The sequence below is a fragment of the Drosophila persimilis genome, unplaced genomic scaffold, assembly GCF_003286085.1.
Source record: "Drosophila persimilis strain 14011-0111.01,24,50 unplaced genomic scaffold, DperRS2 tig00000124-arrow-pilon, whole genome shotgun sequence".
NCBI classification, from domain to species: domain Eukaryota; kingdom Metazoa; phylum Arthropoda; class Insecta; order Diptera; family Drosophilidae; genus Drosophila; species Drosophila persimilis.
Window position 1 is genome coordinate 5,402,037 of NW_020825294.1, and position 23,432 is coordinate 5,425,468.

Here is a 23,432-nt window from a genome sequence, read left to right on the forward strand (position 1 = left end):
ATTTTTCCACTAAAATTGAATGGTCACTCTAGGTGTAGTAGCAAACGAGTAGCGAAATTTGGAAAAAATTTGAATTAAAATTTAAAAAATAACGGGAAAGTACGTCGTTAATCTTGAAAACTAAACTTAGTAAAATATTAAAATAAAATGTCATGTAATTAGATGAACCTTTTTACATAAAGATTAGCACCTCTTTAGCAACACACACATGCATATGTAAATACATGCAGTTGCATACACACCAAATAGTTGCATCTGTGTGAAAAAAGGCCTACGAAACGTGCATCAGGTAGAAAACTCTCTCGCTCGCGCTCTCTGTTTCACTTGTTGCTCAGATTGGTTCCAACGCAAGGTCTACTTACAAAGGGTGCGACACATGTTCCCTCGCTCTATGTGATCTTCGTGACAACATGTGTGAGTGAACATCTTGAGAGCACATTCCAAGACGCCGCACCTTAACTTAATAGACTTTGAATCAACTTCAGTTTTCGGTCCTGAGCGCCTTTTGCCGCTCTTCACAGTTTTTTTCTCTCTTGCCGCGAACAGATCGTGCCGTGGATCGGGTCGCTAGCATTTTCCGTATCTCTGTGAGACTTGCGCGCGAGTGTGTGCGTGTGAGTGTACTCCCTTCTGTTTGAAGTTTATAAAAAGAAGTCGAAAAATTGTTGGACCGCTGCGAGCGGCCTGTTTGTTGTTTTTTCTGTACAACAGAAAATGTTTTTGGGGAAACGTAGCTCTCTCTCCCCCCCCACGCAAGGAATTTCCACGTTCTGTGGCTGGAATCAGATTGTCCGGTGAGTGCATTTACAGTTGCTTTTGTTTTTCTCTCTCCACGCGGAGTTTTTACGCAGTTTATCCTACAGCTGGCTGGCCTCCACTCCACTCCACTCCACTCTCTTTGGAGTTTATTATCTTGTGCCCTGTTTTTGTTGCTGTTTCTCTCATCCTCCTTCGCATCCGTTGCTCCGTCTTTTTAATCGTCGTCTCTGTTTATGTGCGATCTCAAAAGCAAAGATAAAGGGCATGTTGTGGTGGGGGAAGCGAGAGGAAGAGAGCGAGAGAGACGTAGGGATCAACTGTTATGTTGGAGGAGGGTCGCTATTGGAAAAGTTTTGCTATTTGGCTTACCACCGATCAGCTGATGGCCAAAAGGGTCATCTGCTAGATGATCTACTAGTACATTCCTGCATATGTATGTCGCATAAGACCCAGCTAATTCTATGTACTCGTACGCTGGCATGTCTAGAAATTGTAGTGTGGTTTATGTGCATTTCTGTAACATGATGCCATGCCTCAAAGTGAAGACATTACTCGTATACGTACTACAAGGCAGGCGGACTCGAAAAAACTGCACTTCTAAGCGCTTTTCGGCTCGGCAACAGTGGGAGAGGAGGGGGGGGATGGATGGATGGATGGATTGGATGGCTAATTAAAATGTGAGCCAAGCTACGCCTTGGAGGCGCAGATGTGCATTCATCTGTCTAGATTGTACGGCCGGACAGGAAGGATAGGATTGTGTTGTGCAGTTTGGGGGTCGGATCGCTAATTATAGCACAGCCTCTGATCTCATGTATGCTAAAGGCTAGAACTTCCACAACATGTGTGCTCCAGACCGGACCGAACCCCCAGCAACAGAATTGGGGCTCCTCTTTCTGTGTTCTCTGGCTGTGTTTGTGTGGTCAAATCAAATTGGAAATATAAACACATCACATTCATATCATCCGCTAAAGAACTAAGAAAATTGTATGAGCAAATTTGTATAAACTGTCCGGAGTCTCTGTATATACATAGAGTCTCTATATACATATGTACTCCATACCGATAATAAACCCATCTGTATTGTCTTTTTTTTGTTTTTTGCTGTTTTGTTTATTTGCCCGTTTCCTCAGTGCCGCCTTTTGGAACGAAAATTAAAACGAAATTAATCAACGAACAAACAGAAACACACAGAAATTGAACAACAAACGATATATGTATACGGAATACCCTAAAAAAGTCTTCTATTTGCGAACCGAAACCCTAAGTTCCCTTTGACATCCATTGTTTTGGAGTTTTGGAATGTCTTGAAAACTTAGGAACTTAGGAAAACATCTTGGTAAAAGCATTAACCCTTCATCTTGAAAAAGAAGGCGAAAAACTCATAGATTCTGGAGTTTCTCCGGTCTTACGGGACCCCAAAGTAATACTTATGTATGTATCTTTATCTGTATCTGTGAATGAACTCTTATCTGGGGGGACAGTTGAAATTATGAAATATTTTTAGACCGTGGAGCAGGCAGCTCCATGTTTGGTGCTGCCCCGACAATGTGCTCCACTGCTCCCCATCTTGTTTCTAGACTTTTGGGGAATGCTTATCTGTCTCCAGCGCGTAGCACAGTTTACGTTTTTTGATTCCGCTGTGCCCCGGCCCCTCTTTGGCGGCGACCGGGCGATAAGAGATGGACCAGAAGCCCCAAACTACGGCTTCGGTTATGGGAAATCATCGCCATAGGGACATGGGTATGAATACGAATTTGTAATGCTCTTTCAGTGTTGGAAAAGGTTGGAAGTCCTCTCCTTTTGGAAGATTTAAATTGATTTCAAGTATCGTACAGGGCTTTTAATAGGAAAAAGAATCAAGTTGCTTCTCCTCGTAACTCTCCTGCATTATTGAATATTTGATTGAATCAAAAATACTAGAAAATACCAGAAAATACTGAAAAAATACTGAAAAATACCAGAAAATACTGGAAAATACCAGAAAAATACTAGAAAACGGCAAAACGGAAATAATACAAGACATAATAAAACAATCCATCAGGAATGGCACATTGGATCTGAAAGTATGTAGATCTTCTTAAGATTTGTTCCCCTGCTTCCCTGCTCCTGCCCCTGCTCCCCTGCCTCCATTCTACCCTTTCCTTCCAATCCATTCCACACTTGTTTTACTATAAACAAAACACGAGTGTGGTGCTCCAAGATCCAAGACTTGAAGCTGATAAACGAAGGCGGCGGGCAGGCAGGCAGCAGGCAGGCAGGCAGGCAGCAGGCCCCAGGCAACAACGGATTAAACTTTAGTCACACACAAACACAAACCCTGGGGTTTATCACCAGTTGGGGTTTGAGTTCATTCAGTTTTCCGTTTCGAGTCTGTGCGTCTCAGTCGGTGCGTAAGATTCGTTGGGTGCGGATGGTGGATTTGGCTTTGGATTTGGTACGACGTTTCGGAAGAGAAAATTGGAGCATCTCATGTTGATAAGAAGATCAAAGTGTGGGTTGGGGGGGCAGCAGAGAAAGAGATCACTGTACTACACACACACACACACATATACCGTATACAGAAGAAGAAAACTGTCACTAATGTTGTCTCTTTTTCTCTTGTTCTTCAGAGCTTAAGGAAAGCGCAGCATGAAAGGATAACGGCTCGCAAAAGTGAAGAAGAGTAAGAAAGAGTTGAAGCTACTGCTATCGATTGCATCATAAATGTATGTATTTGTTTCAGCTTTCAGATGAAAGGATAACGGCACACAACTGAGCAGAAGAAGAATCAGAGAAAGCGGAAGAGTAAGCGAGATAAAGAGCTACGGATATGAATATTATATAGACATCGTTTTGTCCTTTTCAGATCACGTGGCACAAACGAAACGAAACTAAACGAAAGAAAAAGCTGATTAAAAACGCGACCGGAAGTCCCCCAGAGAGAAAGAGCCAGAGAATCCGAGCGACGAGAAGAGACGAGAAGAGAAGAGTGTGTGGTGTGCTTGTGTGAGGTAGTGTGACCGCTTGCGATGTTGGAGCTGCTGCGACCGCATCGCAGCGGCCTTATCGCGGCTCTCTTTGTGCTCGCCGTACTCACCCCTCTGTGGGGCACGGAGGCACAGAGGCCGCCGCAGCATGGGCGTCGCGACCGGCCGCGCAATCCGCCGCGGCAGTACATCAAGACGCATCCGTGCGAGCGATCCTCATGCTATCCGGCCACCGGTAACCTGCTGATTGGCCGCGAGAATCGACTGACGGCCAGCTCGACCTGTGGCCTGCATTCGCCGGAGCGATTCTGTATCCTGTCCCATTTGCAGGACAAGAAGTGCTTCCTGTGCGACACGCGCGAGGAGACGCGCCACGATCCGTACAAGAACCATCGCATCGGGCAGATCATATACAAGACGAAGCCGGGCACGAATCTGCCCACCTGGTGGCAGTCGGAGAACGGCAAGGAGAACGCCACCATTCAGCTGGACCTCGAGGCGGAGTTCCACTTTACCCATTTGATCATCACCTTTACGACCTTCCGGCCGGCGGCCATGTATATCGAGAGATCGTTTGATTTCGGCCGCACCTGGCACGTGTACCGGTACTTTGCCTACGACTGTGCCGACTCCTTCCCGGGCGTGTCCACGGTCCTGCACAACATCACGGACGTGATGTGCACCTCGCGCTACTCCAATGTGGAGCCCTCGCGCAACGGCGAGGTGATCTTCCGCGTGCTGCCGCCGAACATCAATGTGTCCGATCCGTATGCGGAGCACGTGCAGAACCAGCTGAAGATGACGAACCTGAGGATCCAGCTGTCGAAGCTGCACAAGCTGGGCGACAATCTGCTCGACAGTCGGCTGGAGAACGAGGAGAAGTACTACTACGGCATCTCCAATATGGTGGTGCGTGGCTCCTGCTCCTGCTACGGCCACGCCTCCCAGTGTCTGCCCCTGGACATGGCCATCCAGGGGGAGTTCGGCGACGGGATGGTGCACGGCCGGTGCGAGTGCACCCACAACACCAAGGGCCTGAACTGCGAGTCCTGCGAGGATTTCTTCAACGATCTGCCCTGGAAGCCGGCCTTTGGCAAGCAGACGAATGCCTGCAAGAAATGCGAGTGCAACGACCATGCCGTCAGCTGTCACTTCGATGAGGCGCTGTTCACCGCCTCGGGCCATGTGTCCGGTGGCATGTGCGACAATTGTCTGCACAATACCCAGGGCCAGCACTGCGAGGAGTGCATGCCGTACTTCTACCGCGATCCCACGCAGGACATCCGCTCGGAGCACGTCTGCCAGCCGTGCGACTGCGATCCCAATGGCGCGCTGGACGATGGCATCTGTGACTCGGTGAACGACCCGGAGAACGGCGCCGAGGCTGGGGCCTGCCACTGCAAGGCCTTTGTGAAGGGCCGCCGCTGCGACAAGTGCAAGGATGGCTACTGGAATCTGCAGCCGAACAATCCCGACGGCTGCGAGGCCTGCACCTGCAACATCCTCGGGACGATCAACAACTCCGGCTGCGTGATGCACACGGGCGAGTGCAAGTGCAAGCGATTCGTCACCGGCAAGGACTGCAACCAGTGCATGCCGGAGACCTTTGAGCTGTCCGAATCGGAGGATGGCTGCTCCATGTGCAACTGCGATGCGGGCGGCTCCTACGACAACTTCTGCGACGTGCTGACGGGACAGTGCCGCTGCCGGCCCCACATGACGGGTCGGACTTGCGCGCAGCCCAAGCAGAACTACTTCATACCCGATCTCCATGTGGTGCACGAGGCCGAGGTGTCGGACGTGTGCATCTCGTACGGCAGCAATGGCAACTGCAGCACTGTGGCGGAGGCGCCCACGAGCGGCACCACTGGCTTCACGGGCATCGGGTTCACGCGCGTGCCCGAGAACTCGGAGATGGTCTTCACCGTCGACAATATTCCCCGCTCGATGCCCTACGATGTGGTGATCCGCTACCAGAGCACCTCCCGCGGCGACTGGGATGATGCCTACATCACGCTGGTGCGTCCCGATGAGATCGATCCGGATGGCGAGTGCGCGGAGCTGGTGGCCGCCACCTCTTCGGAGACAAGGATACCGTTCAATCTGCCCGATCGCAGTCGCCAGGTGGTGGCCCTAAACGACGTGTGCCTGGAGGCGGGCAAGGTGTACAAATTCAAGATCTACTTTGAGCGCAGGCGCCACAACGAGGACAGTCCCACGGCCACCATCCTGGTGGATTCGCTGACGCTGATTCCACGCATAGAAGTCACCCCGATCTTCACGGGCTCGCCCATGGCGGACCTGCGTCGTCGGGAGTACGCCAAACACAACTGCAACCAGTCGCTGTACGACATCAACTACAAATCGGATCCCGAGTGCCGGGACCTGGACAACTACGTGAGCACCTATGTCCATGACGGTGCCAGCATGTGCAACTGCAACCCGACAGGCTCCTACTCGAAGGTCTGCGACTCGAACGGTGGCTTCTGCCACTGCAAGCCGAACGTGGTGGGACGGCAGTGCGATCAGTGCGCCCCGGGTACCTATGGCTTTTCGCCGGAGGGATGCAAGGCCTGCGACTGCAACAGCATCGGGTCGAAGGACAACAATTGCGACTTGATCACCGGCCAGTGCCAGTGCGTCCCGAACACCTATGGCCGGGAGTGCAACCAGTGCCAGCCGGGATACTGGAACTTCCCCGAGTGTCGCGTCTGTCAGTGCAACGGACACGCCGCCCAGTGTGATCCCCTGAAGGGCACTTGCCTCAATTGCCAGGACTTTACCACCGGCTACAGCTGCGACAGCTGCCTCGATGGCTACTACGGCAACCCGCTGTTTGGCAGCGAGATCGGATGTCGCCCCTGCCGCTGCCCCGAGACGGTGGCCAGTGGCCTGGCCCATGCCGATGGCTGCTCTCTGGACACGCGCAACAACAACATGCTGTGCCACTGCCAGGAGGGCTATGCCGGTGCCCGCTGCGAGATCTGTGCGGACAATCACTTTGGGTCGCCGGAGAACGGCGGCACCTGCTCGAAGTGCGACTGCAGCAACAACATCGATCCGTACGACACGGGCAACTGCGATCGGGAGACGGGCTCCTGCCAGAAGTGCCTCTACCAGACGACCGGCGACCACTGCGAGCTGTGCCGCGACGGTTTCTTCGGGGATGCCCTGCAGCAGAACTGCCAGCAGTGCGATTGCGATTTCTTGGGCACGAACAACACCCTGGCCCACTGTGACCGCCACTCGGGCCAGTGCCCGTGTCTGCCGAATGTCCAGGGGCTGCGCTGCGATCAGTGTGCGGTGAACCACTGGAAGATCGCCTCCGGCGAGGGCTGCGAGGCCTGCAACTGCGACGCCATCGGTGCCGTTCAGGAGCAGTGCAATCCCTACACCGGACAGTGCAAGTGCAAGCAGGGATTCGGCGGCAGGGCGTGCAACCAGTGCGAGGCCCACTACTGGGGCAATCCCAACGAGAGGTGCCAGGCCTGCGAATGCGATCAGTACGGGGCGGCGGACTTCCAGTGCGACCGGGAGACGGGCCATTGCGTCTGCCACGAGGGTATCGGTGGCTACAAGTGCAACCAGTGTGCACGCGGCTTCATTGGCCAGTTCCCGCACTGCTCGCCCTGCGGCGAGTGCTTCAACAACTGGGACATCATTCTGACGGCCCTTGAGGACTCCACGGAGGCCACCATCCAGCGGGCCAAGGAGATCAAGCAGGTGGGCGCCACCGGTGCCTACACGGCCGAGTTCAGTGAGCTCGACAAGAAGCTGCAGCACATCCGGGACCTCCTGCAGAACACCTCCGTCAGCCTGGAGGACATCGACCGACTGGATGCCGAGACGAATGGACTGAAGCAGCAGCTGTTGGCCTCCCACGGCCGCCTGGCCGAGACGGAACGCAACCTGGACGAAATCTACAATTCGCTTAGTCTGTCTGGCGTGGAGCTGGAGGGTCTGCAGAATCACTCGCGTCTGGTGCAGCAGCTCTCGAAGGAGCTCAAGGAGAACGGCATCCAGCTGCAAGAGTCCAACATCGAGGGAGCCCTGAATCTCACGCGGCACGCCTACGAGCGGGTGAGCAATCTCTCGACACTCAAGGACGAGGCGAACGAGCTGGCCTCCAACACGGATCGCAATTGCAAGCGCGTAGAGACGCTGTCCAACAAGATCAAGGACGAGTCGGATGCCATTGCCAACAACGACAAGACCATCGACGACTATCGCACGGAACTGAGCTCTCTGACCGCCCAGATCCCCGAACTGAACAACCAGGTGTGCGGCAAGCCGGGCGATCCCTGCGACAATCTGTGCGGCGGTGCGGGATGCGGCAAGTGCGGTGGTTTCCTCTCCTGCGAGCACGGCGCTCGCGCCCACTCGGACGAGGCCCTGAAGGTGGCCAAGGACGCCGAGCTGGCCATCACCACGAAGAAGGATCAGGCGGATCAGACCATCCGGGCGCTGACGCAGGCCAAGCTCAATGCCTCGGAGGCATTCCAGAAGGCCAAGGCCGGCTTCGAGCAATCAGAGCGGTATCTCAATCAAACGAACGACAACATAAAGCTGGCCACCAAGCTGATCAATGCCGTCACCGACTTCCAGGAGAACAAAACGGCCTCGCCGTCGGAGAGCAAGCAGCTGGCGCAGGATACGTTGCTGCTGGACCTAAAGCTGGACCCCAAGGAGATCGAATCGCTCGGCATGAAGATCAACGATGCCGTGTCCTCGCTGAAGAACGTCGAGTCCATTATCTACAAGACCCGACCGGACTTGGAGCGTGTGAATCGCCTGCAGAGCTCTGCCAATGCCACCAAGGAGACGGCCAACAAAATTCTGGAGGCGGCCAACTCTGTGGTGGAGAATCTGGCCGCTGCGGACGAATCGCAGGGCAAGGCTCAGGATGCCATTCAGCAGGCGAACAGCAACATTGAGCTGGCGGCCAAGGATCTGGAGAAGATCGACGAAGAAACGAATTCAGCCGAGTCGCCGGCCAATCACACCGCCCAGCAGGTCGACGAGCTGGCCAAGAAGGTGCAGCGCCTGCAGAACAACATCGTGAAGAACGACCGCGACGCGAAGGAGATCACAAAGGAGGCCAGTCGCGTCAAGCTAGAGGCCATGCGCGCTCGCGGCGAGGCCAACAATCTGCAGTCCTCGACCAGTGCCACCAACCAGACGCTCACCGATCGCGCCAGTCGCTCGGAGAACGCCAGGGAGCGGGCCAAGCAGCTGCTACAGCGCGCCTCCAAGCTGACGGTGGACACCAATGCGAAGCTGAAGGATCTGAACGATCTGCAGTCGGTGTACCAGATCAAAAACCAGGAGCTGGGCGAGCTGGAGGCGGCCATTGGACCGCTGAACGATCAGTTGAATGAGTTTTTGCGGAATATCCAAGATCGGGCCGTTTATTATCGGCAGTGTTAGAGGGCGGGAAAAGTGAGTACCAAATAATCAATACTCCCATTGATCCAGCGATAACCAACTCGTTTTCTTCTTCTTGCAGCCTCCAGCGGCCATTTCAATTGCCATATTCATGAACAAATACGCGAAATGCGAACTGCGAAATGCAAATAACCAGAATTACGAAAGGAATCAAAGCAAAGGCAAACAAGTTATTATGAAACACATGTTAAGTTACCGTTACGTTCTGTACTCTAAGCAAAAACAACTCTGCAATGCTAATTTTAAATTGAAAACACACACAGGAAAATTCAAGAAGCCCTTTTAATGTGTACACTCTTCTTATTCTATACCTTACAACACTTGTAATGCAATAAATGTAATTAAATAAACTACTTAGATGTGGATATTGCATTTGAGAGAGAGAGGCAGGGCAGCATTGCAATAATTGAGAGACTATCCATCATTACGGAGTTCTCTCATCTCCGTTTCGTTTGCCGTTGTTTATTCACGGAATTCCGACATGCTCACAAGGGGGGCGTCTTAAGCAAATATTTGGCATTACATTGTTTACAAATTGCATTATGTCCAAAAAAGTTTCAAATTGTTTAAACAATACTACTTTGTCAGATTTTTTGCGCTTTTATTGTTCCAGTTTCCGGGCACACTACAAATGCAAGCAACATGCTCACTAGCAACATAGGTACGCAAAAATGAGAGTTCTAGCAACATGTGTCAGCAGCATGTCTCAGCAACATGCAAGTAGAATTGCGCCAAAATAATGCTTCAGTGGGTGTTTGTTTTCTTTTGCTTAAACCTTATTTTATAGGCAAAGAAGTGAACGGGGTCGTTAAAATTTGTCAGTCTGGTAGGGAAATTGATTCATTAATCGGACAAAAGTGTGTGGGCATGCCTTAATGTTCTATCTAGCTTATAATATTTGACGGAACATCAAAATTAGGCAATATGGATTCCAATCATTAACGAAGAACGATTAACCCATTATAGGCCAAGGGGGTATTTCAATTTACCACCAAAAATAATGAACATTTAATCATTTTAGCGCAGTTCAGGTGAAAGTAAGCGTTTTTATTTTGAAGTTCAGATGAAAGATGGCATGAATCTACAAGAAGAATTTACAATCGTTAATCTTTTCCGACATGTTCCTGAAGAAGTTGAACTGTTTTAATATAGGGGGCTTTAGGGGGCTAAGACGCTGCCACCGCTGTTTCACGGTTATTCTGTGCTTCCCACCTTCTTCGCATTTACAGTTAGTAGAGCCACAGCCGCCGCGAAAAATGAAACAGCAGAAAAGTAGTGTCGAATTTTATTTCTGAATTCAGAAAACTCTGTTCATATATACCACAAAAATATCCAATATTTTGCAAAACATAAGAATAAAAAGATTCATATTCAAGCATCATCCCTAAACAAGTTAATTGCCTCTTTTTTCGTGTTTACCGCAATTTCACCTGATTTCGTCTCGTTCGCACGCACGTGGATGCGTTTTTATGTTGTGCTTTGAAATATATCCAGAAACAACGAAGAAATTAAGCAAAAAACACAAAAATGTAACACAAAAACCGCGCCATAAAAATCAATAAGAAAAATGGAGTGAGAAGCCAGTGGAAAAATAGTATAAATAATAAGAAAATAACCGTGGAAGAGATCTGCAATTTTGGAATTTTGTTTCAATTTTAATCCGTTTTCTCCGTGTACGTGTGCATGTGTGTGTTCAATGTTCGTTCGTGTGCTTCGTGGTTTTACCGTTACAATTCCGAAATATCTTGAAAGAAAAGAAAAAATGAAATGAAATATTGTGCAAAATAATCAAAGCCTATGAAGAGAAGACCAATTATTGTTCATTAACAAAAAGGGAAAAACAAATGGTGTTTTCGCTCTACCTTTTGTGCTCGTGTTCTCGCAGAAGAAATCTTTGAGCGGAACTGCAGAGTCCGAAAAAGCAACAAAAACCCAATAATTAACAACAAAAAACTACACATAATAAATCATATAATCACAACTATATAATTAATTAACTAACTGCAAAACCCCTTCACCGATACATCATTTATTTTGGGAGCCACCAAAAAGCCGACGGCTTTTTGCTTTTGTGCGGACTGTGTTTTTGCACAGCGAATTTTCTTATCTCTGGAAAACAACAACAGCAACAGAAACAACAACAACGACTATGGCAAAGGTAAAGGTAAAGCCTCAGCTAAGCTCTTAATTTTATTAGAAAATTATTTATTTATGTGAAAACCAAACAGCTGTCAGAAGAACCACTTCACCCACCAGCACTCTCATTCCTTTTTATCGTGAGTGATTCGGGATAATGGGAAAAATGTGTAGAAAAGTGTATGAAACTTAAAGATGTTTGCTTCTTAAGCTTTGTGCACGTAACACTAACAGAAAAATTAATGAGGTGTCTATTTAGTCGGGAAATTGGTATTAATAAAGTAGGTAAAACAATAAAACGATCTTGGAAAAAAATTTAAAAGGCATATATTCTGCGCTGAATATATTTTTTTAAATTTAATAATTTGGATTAAAGATGTAAATAATATTTAAAAAGCCCAATGCACAAATATTAATTGTTTGATTTTATATGCTTTTGTTTAAAATTTGTTCTTATGTTGTTTTACAGCGTTTGAAATCGAATTATAGAGGTAAAATTGCATAAATAAAAACAAAAGAAGATATTAAATAACTATTCTTGTACGTTTGGCTTGTGCCTATAAAAACCGGCCCTATACCATGGCTAAAAATAGCAATAATTGCTCAGAAATGTATAAGAAAGTAAAAGCCGTCATTTATTCAATTTCTGGCTGTAACATCACTAAAAAATGTATAATTGGCACTTAAATCATATAAAAATCATCACCTCGAAATTAGTTAATTGGTGCCTAAAATCTTTAAATTTTGTCCATAAATCCTGGACCATGCGCAAAAAACCGTATCGTATGAAAAATCTTTGAACCAACGGCAAATTCTATGAGAAGTGTATCCCTCAAATAGATCCAACCAAATTAGTTGTTCTCCTAGGACATAATCTCAACGAAATCTGTTGTGAAAATATAATATTCTCGTGAAATTTTTGGTACTGGACCCAAAACTCAAAACCCAGAGCCCATCGCTACCTCCACATTTTCTTCGTTGGCAAATGTTTGTCAATTTGGATTTCGTTTTATTGCTTGTATGTGTACATATGTATGCCCCTCTGTGTGTGTGTGTGGGTGTGTGGGTGTATCGGTGGTGCGTGGGCGTTGGTCCTTGGGTGGGTTTTTGGGGAGTCAACATGGAGTGGGTCTCCGTCTCCATCTCCGTCACCGTCTCCCCAGCCCGGAGTCGGTTTTCACTTGTTTGTATAAATTATGCATGTTTTGTGGGTTTTATGCGTTGAATTCGCATTGATTTCTTTGGATTGCCGTTGGAATCAATGGACCCCGCCCGTTGGGTGGAGAGAGTCGGCCCTCCCATGCATTTTATGATGTGTAAAATTGAACGGGAATTGTGCAGATGGAACAAAATGTTGTAGAGTCGTAAAAATTCTTATGGCAAAATAGGTAGCAGACGATGGCATGTGTGGGTTGGAGGGCTTGTCGTAAAATGTAACAAAAATTGTTAAGGTACAGCAAAGATAATGAAATGTATATGGAGCATCACTCCACAGGGATATATGTATCTTTTGTGCTCCAAAGTCTTGGAATATCATAATTATCACAACAATATTTATTTTGGAGCTCTTCCAGCTTTTAGAGGAGATCGAGTCTCCAAGAAACTCTTGCACTTTGTGGTCAGAGATCGTTGGAACCCCCCAAAGAACAGTTTTCTGCCATTTCTCGACCCAAAGAAACCCCAGTTCCTGCAATCTAGGTGGCCAATGATGGCATAAGAGTCGAATTCCAGTGAATGAGGGCAGAGCAGTCTTGTTATCTATCGTTTTTGAATATTCCGCTCATCCGAAAGTACTGATTGGTGCCATGGCTGTCCCCATTGTCATGCGCTTGAATTCTTGTGAACCCACTCTCTGCAGTTACTTCGCAGAGAGCTTTACCCCTTTAACCACTTCAGAGTCTTGGCATCGGTGTAATGAGTGAGTTTCTCGAGAGTTTCTCCCACCGAAGAGCAGGAAATTCCACTTATTGCTCAATCTGCAGGCCATTACGCTGCACGACCGTAAAAGCCAGAAAAGCCTTCAATCCCAATCAACCGATTGAGGGTTCGGATAGCGGACGGAAACGGAAGGGTGATTGCCAGTCAGTGCCCCAAGGCACTTCGCGGCCATTTTTCATTGGCTACCAAATGGAGCTACATTTTTCTTAAGGTTTTTCCTTCGCAATACATTTTTTATGACAGAGCACGTGTGTGGACGGGGGGAGGCGGGGCTGGAGATGTGGGATGGATGGCTATTGTGGGTGCCGTGTGGGTGCTGTTTGAGGACCTCCGCCAACAGTCGCGTGCCTGTTCGTTTCGTGACAGGTTTGTTTTGTTCCTTGATAAATTACCTTTTCACTTGTCGCTCTATATAAAATTATTTCCCTTTATCTTTAACTTGCCTTCATTTCCCTCAGCTTTTTGTTTCATTTTGTTCCATCTTAGTTTTCTTCTTGGATTGCTCGTTCCATTTTCTTGTTGGCGGCTGCCTATGAAATTTTGATTTTCACGGCAAATGCGGCCAAGTTCAGGCGGTGGAGGACCCACACAAGTGGGAACAATTCTACTTTGAAATTGGGTTCTCGAGACGCTCAAGATCTCATTGGACCCGTATTATTATGTACTCTGAGCAGAGGCTTACCACAGGCCAGAGACTCCCCCCCGCCGTGCAGTAGTTTTTCTGTTTTCCTTGAGGGAAAAAATACATTTGTGGCAGTGGGAGGTATGATGGACTTGTGGGTTACCCTAGAGTTAGACAATGGAATCGAAGATGTTGAATATTGGATTTTTAAGGAACTATATTCTTTTTTTATGAATTTTGTAGACTGAAGATATTAATGAATCGAAATAAGTATTGTAGAAATGGCAGACCTTAATGGATATTTAGCAAAATAAATACCAATCAGCACTTTCGGATGAGCGGAATTTAATTTGTTTAATATTTGGCTCTACAAAGGAGATTTCCCTTGAAATACTTTTTCATTTCACTTTCACCTTAACAAATACTGCCTCCTCTTGCTATATAGTGGGGGATCCTTCAATGGCTCTGGCCCTGTTGTTGCCTTCGCCTTTTTTCCGCGACAAGCTCATAATCATCAGAGTTTCCCCCGGCAATCGCCTCCTCCTCCACCTCCACCTCCGACGATGCCAGCTTTTGTCGTCTTGCCATGGCCCCTATATCATTATGTGCAGCAGCCTGTAGTAGTATTATTATATTCCTTTCATACGATTGTCGACTGGGGGTCGCCTCTTCTATACACATTTTGTTTTTGTGTCAACAGCAGCAGCAGCGGCAGCATCGGGCACAACCACAGGAGTCTAGTCTCCTGCAAGTGCAAGGATAACAAGGCAAACGAGATATTTTTCCTTGTATACGGAAAAGATGTGCCTGTAAGGCGTGAAATATGCCAGGGAACAGAATATTTATTTAAGTTTTCTACACAACAAATTTAAAACTGGAATGGCTTCCCCCAACGACTATCCATATCCATGCGCCACTGGATTTTGTGGCAGTCATCATTTTTTGTATTTTAGAAATGTGGCAGCATCTGTTTCAATATGGAGAGGATAATCCACCGGCCCCCAACCACATGGAATCCCGTGAAATGTTTGCCATTTATGATTTATGCTGGCATTCGTTGGGAATTTTCTGTATTGACTCGACGCAAAATGCATCGGCATTCGCATTCGCATTCGCTTGGGAGCTTGGGGCACCTTTCCCTTTTACGGGGATTCGCATTATTTATGGCAGCTTTTGGCCCGCGGAAATTTACGCGCTTTCTGCCACAATATGGAAATGCATTCTGGCTGTCTGTTTGTCTTTCGGGGTTGTCCTGTCCACATAGCAAACAGGAAACCATCGTCTCGATATCATGAATGCTAATTTGTTGTATCATCGGTTAGGTGTTGTTTTTGTTTGATTTGGTTTAGTTTGCGGTAAAAATCGGAATAAAGTGCCAATTTTAATTAATAAAGTTTTCAAAATGTACGAGAATGGGCATATTATAAGGTCCTGAGGGCATTGGGTGCTCATTTAATGGAATGGTAAATTGTTTGAACTGTTTTTCATCAAAGTTTGTAACTAAAGTTGTGAAAAGTCAGGGATAAAGGGAGGAGACAGCAGCAGGATGCTGAGGGAAAGCTCATAAATTAATAAGTGTAATTTATAGGAAAACTACAAGACCGAAAAAATGGTCTAAAGAATCGAAGAAACCCGTCGTCCCGTTGTGGGAAAGTGTCACAAAAAGCTATACTAGCATCCTAAATTTTCAGATCCTTCAGGATCCTTTCCGATGAGCAAACCGTTCATTAGCTCTGGTGGTGACTCCTCTTCAGCTAGTTTCACTTTTCCATAAACGCAACACATACCAACTGAATCATGTTTAAATTTGAGCGCATAACAGTGGGGAAATTCGTTGTCCAAGCATCACTTTCGGATGAGCGGAATATTCAGTATTCGACTCGTACTCGAATGTGAGACGAAAAAATGAGATATTCCGGCATATATTAGTTTTAGAGCATTATAGACGAATAAATTGTGGAAGTTGAGTATCTAAAAGTCGTACGAGTTCATTAGAAATATTGCCTAAAGCATTCATTGCTCTTTCTGATTTTAAGATACATATGTATCTTTCGAGCCGCCGAATACTTCAGTAACATATTAGATAATTAAATACTGCAGATATATACAACACTATCCCTCTTTCGTAATGAAATAATTAACATTCAGCCTTGAAATGAATTCCCAACAAAAAATGCCATACATATGTATGTATATTTGAGTAGAAGGGGAAATGGGAAAAAGTTTCTTTCTGCAAATAAATTATCCTACATTTTTAATCCTAATTAGTTTTTTTTTTTTTTTTTTGCTAAAACTCAACTCGGAATGAAATTCGAGTGAATTAAAACTAAATGAAATGTGTCCCTGGAATGGAATCCTTTGCCATTGAAGTGCGTCCCACCGCCTACTTAACCCTCATCAGAGTCATTATCCTTGCATATTTGGTGGGCGTCACATGTGCCCCGTGCCCCGTGCCCCATGCATCGTGCATCGTGCAACGTTTTTTCCATTTGAAATTCCAGCGTAAACACGTGGGCTGCCTGCACTACGTGAGTCAGCCCCCCCCCTTCGGTTCTGGGGGGTAAGATTCTTAAGCTAATTTCATTAAATATTCAGGGCCACGACACGACAATGCACACCCAGCCATAGACATGGGGACACACATGCAACCATTCACGTTGCAGGGGCAGTGGCAGTGGCAGTGCTGCAGTGCTGCAGTGCTGCAGTGCCTCCTCCTTGGGATGGCCTGCTCATGGGATCCTTTGGGCTGTTGTCAAAATGTCAAACTGGCTTAAATTTTAACGTGCTCGGGCCAAGTTTTTGGGGAATGTGCCGCACATGTGTGGCTTTTGTCGATAAAAGGAGAGCCGCACACACACAGTTTGGGGGCACTAGACATACAGCGAGACAGAGACAGAGCGAGGGGGGGAAGGATAGAGTGAGAGTGAGAGAGAGGCTGGATGTTTGGCATCGTAGCCATTGTTGCCCCAAAATTAATAGTGTTTATTTTGGGGCTCAATATCCAGCATCAGCATCAACGGCAGCTGCTCCTGACAAATTATCATTTAATCATTTTGCAGCTTAGTGAATTTATTGTATACCTTTCATAGTTGGCCAGCCTTGGGGGTTGAAGGTTATACGATTGCATTTTGATTGATGGCTACACAAATATTTGATAGATAGTTCTTATATATAAACAGCGAAAAAAAAGCACTGTGCGACAAAAGGCAAAGCTTTTGCACGAGACAAAAATTGGGATTACACTTGGATTTACTCTTAAAATTTTTATAGTTTTTACTCGGCATCTGCAATGCGGCTGTTCACAAAAATTAATGAATTGAAAATATAATTCTACGAACTTTCACGGGATTTTATTTGGTGTCGATAAAGTGGATATACCTGAAGATATAGCGATCCAAAATAATCAAAAAATACTCCCATATTTTCGGTTTCTTTAACTTGGAAATACCAAGCCAAAACTATCGGAGGTCTGTACTTGCAATATCCTTAACTTTCGAGGAAAGATAGAGTATATTTGAGTCTATGGAAAACAAGAGTAGATCCAAAAAAAAAGGTTAAAAATTAGGCAAAAAACATTATAAAAGAAAATAAAATAAAGAAAAAAATAAATAAAGTTAATGTTTTCGATTAGAAACAAAATAGTAATAAAACGAATTGGGTTTAAAAATACTAAAAAAAATACCAATTTTAACATTATTTAATTCTAAAAGATTGAAAATAAACATTTCCATGAGTACGAATTATTGAAACTAAAATTGATAATCCAAGATCACCCTCACATACTCTAAAAGTTACAAATAATTATTCTAAAATAAATTTCATAGGTTTAACTCGTAGATTTTGTATTCTTGTGGCTTAACCGGCTTAATCCTGAATATACAGAATATCTACCCAAGAGAACCTAACAAAAAAAACCTAAAAAGACAAAATAGTATGGCTTCAAGGCAACTACAGAACTCTAGATTTTCACCTAATATTTTTGTTGAAGAAAATCAGAGATAATAATCAAATATAATAAAATATATATAAAATATAATAAAATATATATAAAATATAATAAAATATATATAAAATATAATAAAATATATATAAAATATAATAAAATATATATAATATAATATAATATGTAATCAAATAGAATTTCTGTGGAATGTAAATTCTCTGTAGGTAAATGAGAGACTTAATTCTCAGCTCTAAGACTATTATCTGGACTCAAAAATATCAAGAATATATTCTTCTTTGAAGATCTTTTCATATTGTTCGCTTTAATCAATCTTCTGTTCTTTGGTTCCTTTGCCGACATTCTAGACAAATCCGTACACAAGTATTTTATAAATCTATCTTTTCCATTCGCTGTCTGCCAATTGTCTAATGCAGCAAATGTGTTTTCGCCCCTCCATTGCCGCTGCAACTAATTTAATTAACTTGGCCAAAAAACGCAAACTGGTGTCTAGTTTGGGGTTGAATTTGCAACATGCTGCATAAATAAAATGAGCGCAGATAAAAACGCTTGAGCAAAAACAACATTGGGGCTGACCCGCAGTCGGAACAGACATGCTCGGCTTGCCCCATGCCCCATGGCCTCAGGGTCCTTCGGGCCAGCCGGAGACCATTAAATGTCCTGACAAATTTAGCCAGTGAATGGATGAGTTCAGTAAGCCAAGGGCTCGGCAAGCAAGAGTGCGTTGAGAGGAGATTTGACTTTTAAGAGGTGATATAATTCTATAAGGAATGGCCTTAGATACAAGAGCGCTGACTGCCTTTGGTTAGCACCAATCTGAGGGCCCTAAACGTCTCTCTCTCAAAGATATATTCTGCACATTCTTGAAAGGGTATATATTGGTCGTTCAGTAACCATTTTAAAGTTCTATCTGCCCAACACTATATGGCGACCATAAATTTGCAAAGCTCTTCTTTTTTTTGGTTTTTGCTATTTTCCATTGCAAAACTTTACCATTTGTTTCCTTTTGTTTGGTTCTTGTGCAGGCACTGAAATTTCCTGCCAACTTCTGTGCGTTTTTTCTTTGTATTTGTCGTCTTGGCAAATTTCTTTGGACAGCTTGAGGAATGGCAAATGGATAAAAGTAGAGCTGGAAGATATTCCATTCATTTACATATCAGTAAACGTCACACCGAAATCACATCGACTCGTTTTTGCCAGCGCTCTAATTGGGCAAATATGTGGCTGGTTGGAAATCATGGAAAATGTTCAAACAATATTTGGGTTTAATTAAATATTAACACGCACTCATATTTAATGACGTCCATTTGAATTAATTGCAGTTTTCCGCCTGGCAAAAAGCCCAATCAGCATAAACCGTGGGAAATGCAATCAAAAGATTCAATAAAATAAATGAATAAATAATAAAATAATGCAAACTGGCGCCAAAGGTAAAACCCGTAAAAAGGGGAAAATAAGGGGGAAATGGGGGGAGAGGAAAACCCCACCCAAAACTGTCTATCGGTATCTGCCTTTCCGTCCGTCTGTCGGATGTGCAGATCCATAAAAAGTTATTCCGTCTATCTGTGTGTTTTGCTTTTTTTTTTTTTTTTTTATTTTACCTGTTTTATTGTATTTTTTCCTTATTCTCTTTTAAATTGCTCGCTGAACGTGAAAGACCCAGATAATAATTGAATTTTTTATTGAAAATTGTACAAGGAGTGCCCTAGAAAATGGCCCAGAAGGTGTGCGGATGGAAAGGCATTAGAAAGAAGCGTACATGTGAGAGGTGTACGGCAAATGGAGCTACAAAAAGATATTTAATTTGATTAGTGTTCTTGGCTTTAAAGAGTGTCTACTGTACGGCGGAGTATATTAAATTTGAAGAGTTTCTTGGACTACCTTTTGAAGTTCCTCGATACGATACCTTCCTGGTACTTTCCTTTTTAAGGTATTTAGCCTCTAATCCTAAGAAAATATTAATTTTTTTTAATATTCAGAAAATATAAATCTGATAAAATATTAATATAAATATGGGCTACTTTTCGGCTGTTTCTAAATTCTAAAGTTATAGATTTTCTACTCGGATAGACGTTTGGGCGTGACTGTTTTTTTTTTCTCTTTCCAAACAGTAGAGTTTTTATCGCAGAAATCAATTTTATTTTACAGTCGAAGGTCTGTATACATATTTCTCTATTATATAAACAAGTTTGGGGTAGTCATCGTTCGATATTTTACTCATATTTCCGCAAGTATGCAGGGGCTTGCCCCCCGGTATTATATATATACGTATATATATATATTTTTCCTTATTTGTAATATTATTTTTAATATTATTTATAATAGTATTTTTAACATTATTTTTTATATTGTTTTAAATATTTTTTTTATTTTATTTGTTTATTTATTTGATTTTTTTAATTTATTTTATTACTATTATTATTATTATTTTATTACTATTATTATTATTATAGTATTACTATTATTATTATTATTTTATTACTATTATTATTATTATTATTTTATTACTATTATTATTATTATTTTATTACTATTACTATTATTTTTATTATTTTTTTCGTTCGCAATTTTTAAAAGTATTTAAAAATTATTAAAATATTTTAAGTATTTTTGACTCATTAATTTTTCGCAATTCATTTTTATTCTAGTAATTTTTGTTACCAAATTACCGGAATTGGTCGATCCATGTTTTTTCATTCAAAAAATTAAAATCCTTAATGTGAAATTTGTATTTCAAATAAAAATCATTCGAAAAATCTGCCCTAATGGTAGGTAATCTTTCGAAAAAGTAACCTCTGAACAGTTTATCCCTAGAATATGGAATAAAGAAGAGTTATGCAGTACAATTGCTTCAAAATCATATAATTAAACACGCTTTAGGTATAACACATCATCAGTATGCGATTATAATGATCAATTTAGTATTTAACCCACAAGTACTTTAAATATTGCCTGCAGGATATTTCTAAATGCAATTCAAGACCAAAGAAATAGTATTTCTAGTAAATATATTAAATTTTAAAGGTTTCTCGCATACCCATTTAGAGCTTGATTTCAGTTCATTTCAAAATGCATCCACGTCTCCGCCATAATCCACCGGAATATCGACTCTACCGGAACATTCCCCCTGCTGCCCGCTGCCTGCTGCCTGCTGGTCCTCTGTTGCACATTCAATTACCCAGCAATGGGGAAATTGTTCCCTCTTATTTCGTACCACAGCAACATCCGAGTACATATTTGATTTTGATGGGAGACAGATTAAATAAAAAAAAACCTCTGCTGAAAGGTGTAAAAACCGTGCAACAATCCGCATGTGTGTGCATCGGTGGCAGGGCACTCAGCCACATGACCACATGATGGCACTACGAGTGGACTATGCGGATGTGTGGACGGGTCTGGGTTTTAGTCCGTTTCTCGCACTTTATGTGTTTGTAATTGAAAATTAAGCGCCTGTCATCGGGGCCAAGGCAAAAGCAGTTCTGTCAGTGTGGCATGTGGCATGTATGAGGACTCTGGGCACACAGAAAGGATGGAAGATACGGATAGCTGAATCGGATTTCGATTTGCTGCCTCGTTTGCCCTGCCCATCCCTACCCATCCCTGCCCCGCCCTAGAATATTTCCAGCTATGGCCGGCCATGCGATGCACTTAGATCCCTGGGGTGGCTGTCCTGTGCGGTTAATTTGTTTCAAATCAGTTTAGACGCCCCCACAGAGGAGCTGCAGTTTCCAGTTTGCCAACTAATTTTCTCCATAAGATGACGGATGGTGAGGATGTAAACCAATTATATTCTCACATGTTCTGTGAACTTGAGTCAATTATTAACTATGTCATAATTAGGGCTAGAGCTTGAGGTTTCAAGGAGTGTTGACTTTGTAGGAAATCCCATGAATTTACCAAAATACAGCCCATCCTCCCCACCACTGATTTCCTTTTTACAAGCTGACAATTAAACCTGGAGGGTTTTTTGCATTTTAATTGCTACTGCAGCAAGGACCAGCACTGACAAAATCCATAAAAATATCCGACAAGTGAGTCCCATAGAGTCCTCTACATTTTGATGGCATTTGGCCAGGCATTCAATTGATCTTTGGCCTTTGGCTGTACCATTGGATGGTTGAAAGAGCACAAGAAATTGGTGAAGCAATTAAGCGACTTCCTCGCTGTTGCAAGCCAACTTCAATTGCAGCTTCCTCAATAATTTAGCGTTATGTTTGGAGCCCATCTACACACAGCTCCTGCCCACTCCCCACTCCCCACTCCCCACTCTCCCTCTCATGTCTGTGTGTGCTATGTATTATGCAATTGTTTGCCATCTCCACAGCCTCTACTGCCACCTTCTTGACGAACTGTCTAAATTAAATTGGTTTGATTCCTGAAGAGTGATATATTATTGATAAATTAATGGAGAAAATGTGTGCATGTGTAATAATTTATGAAAATAAGACATTTCTGAATCAGTTATTAATAAGTATAATTCATTCCTTAAAACACATAACAAATGAGCTTCAAGAGCTTCTTAAACAAATTATGGTCTACATTGAATATTCCTCTAGAATCTAGAGTCTAGATTTAGGGTTTCATAGATGTGCCCTAGAGCCTAGAGCTATATACAAGGCAGATTCAGAACCGATTGCGGGCACTGCGGATTAAAATCACTGTGGATCCCCTACCATAAAATTGCCAATTAAAAAAACCTTCTTGACCATTTTCGAACCCACAAAAAACACGTTCATTCGGCACCGGAAACTCTTTTTTTAAAACCCAATTCTCTTTTGTCGTTTCACGCAAATTGAAAGCTTCCGTAAGTGAGACATCCATAAATCATAAAACTCGTACTACCAAAAAAGGACTCCCTGAAAACACAGAAAATTTGCACTTGCTGAAAGCCAATTGTTTTTCCAATGCAGCTTTTTTTCTCTCTACTTGTTTTTCCATGCGAAAGTGTGGAAAACAGGAGGCAACGGAGAACGGAGAAGTGGAAAAACAATAGCCATAGAACTTACTAACCCAATTTAAGTCCCGTGCATACTATGACGAGCGGACAATAGCAACAAGCGTTATATAGAGAACCACAATGGCAACCATAGTACGAGTAATACTCGTGCCACTGCTAGTGGGAGCTCGGCACGCGATGCCAGCATAAAATATGAGCCAGCAAAAGGCGCAAATAAAAGACGAAAGCTTCTAAAATTACGGAAGTACTACACTACCCGGAGAGGGACAGGGACAGGGACAGAGTACGGGTAGCGGTTCTCACTTGTCGGTTCTCGGGGCCACAGAGTAAGCTCCAAGTAACCGCAGTCGTACACAAAATATACAACCCACCGCACCAGATATAAATGTGGCTTCGGTTTGGTTTGGCTTATGGCTGGTTGTGGCCGTGTGGGTGGGGCTTTCCCCCCCCACCCCATCACCATTTTCCTTTGCACAATAACAATGTTTTGCTCGCAAATAAATGCAAATTTTCTGTACAGGTTAAGTATATGGAAACTCTGGAAGCTTTCATCCCTAAAATGAAACGATTATTATGTTGCGGCTACTAAGCTTTAATTATGGCAGGTTGGGATTTGCCATTAGGGGAAATATTTGAGCAATGGTAGGG

General features: G+C 44.1%; 2 protein-coding genes across 3 annotated transcripts in view; both read left to right on the forward strand.

The window, feature by feature from the left end:
- Positions 1–560: 560 nt before the first annotated feature.
- Positions 561–9,523, forward strand: LOC113565379 (laminin subunit beta-1). The gene is made up of 5 exons (XM_026987155.1): positions 561–794; positions 3,369–3,421; positions 3,482–3,543; positions 3,605–9,164; positions 9,232–9,523. Exon 4 carries the CDS (start codon positions 3,768–3,770, stop codon positions 9,150–9,152), a length of 5,385 nt encoding a protein of 1,794 aa, XP_026842956.1. The 5' UTR covers positions 561–794; positions 3,369–3,421; positions 3,482–3,543; positions 3,605–3,767; the 3' UTR covers positions 9,153–9,164; positions 9,232–9,523.
- A 1,371-nt stretch (positions 9,524–10,894) lies between these two features.
- Positions 10,895–23,432, forward strand: part of LOC6593307 (filamin A-interacting protein 1-like) — a 100,618-nt gene continuing 88,080 nt past the window's right edge. The window contains exon 1 of one of the 2 annotated variants that reach the window (XM_026987188.1): positions 10,895–11,328. In XM_026987188.1, the coding sequence (XP_026842989.1) occupies positions 11,320–11,328 (9 nt within the window). In that variant the 5' untranslated portion in view covers positions 10,895–11,319. Of the gene's footprint in view, positions 11,335–23,432 lie in introns of both variants that reach the window. The other variant, XM_026987187.1, reaches the window with a different exon arrangement.

What these genes read in the sequence shown, in the direction of transcription:
- LOC113565379 (XM_026987155.1), top strand. Translation starts at nt 3,768, where the DNA reads ATGTTGGAGCTGCTGCGACCGCATCGCAGCGGCCTTATCGCGGCTCTC.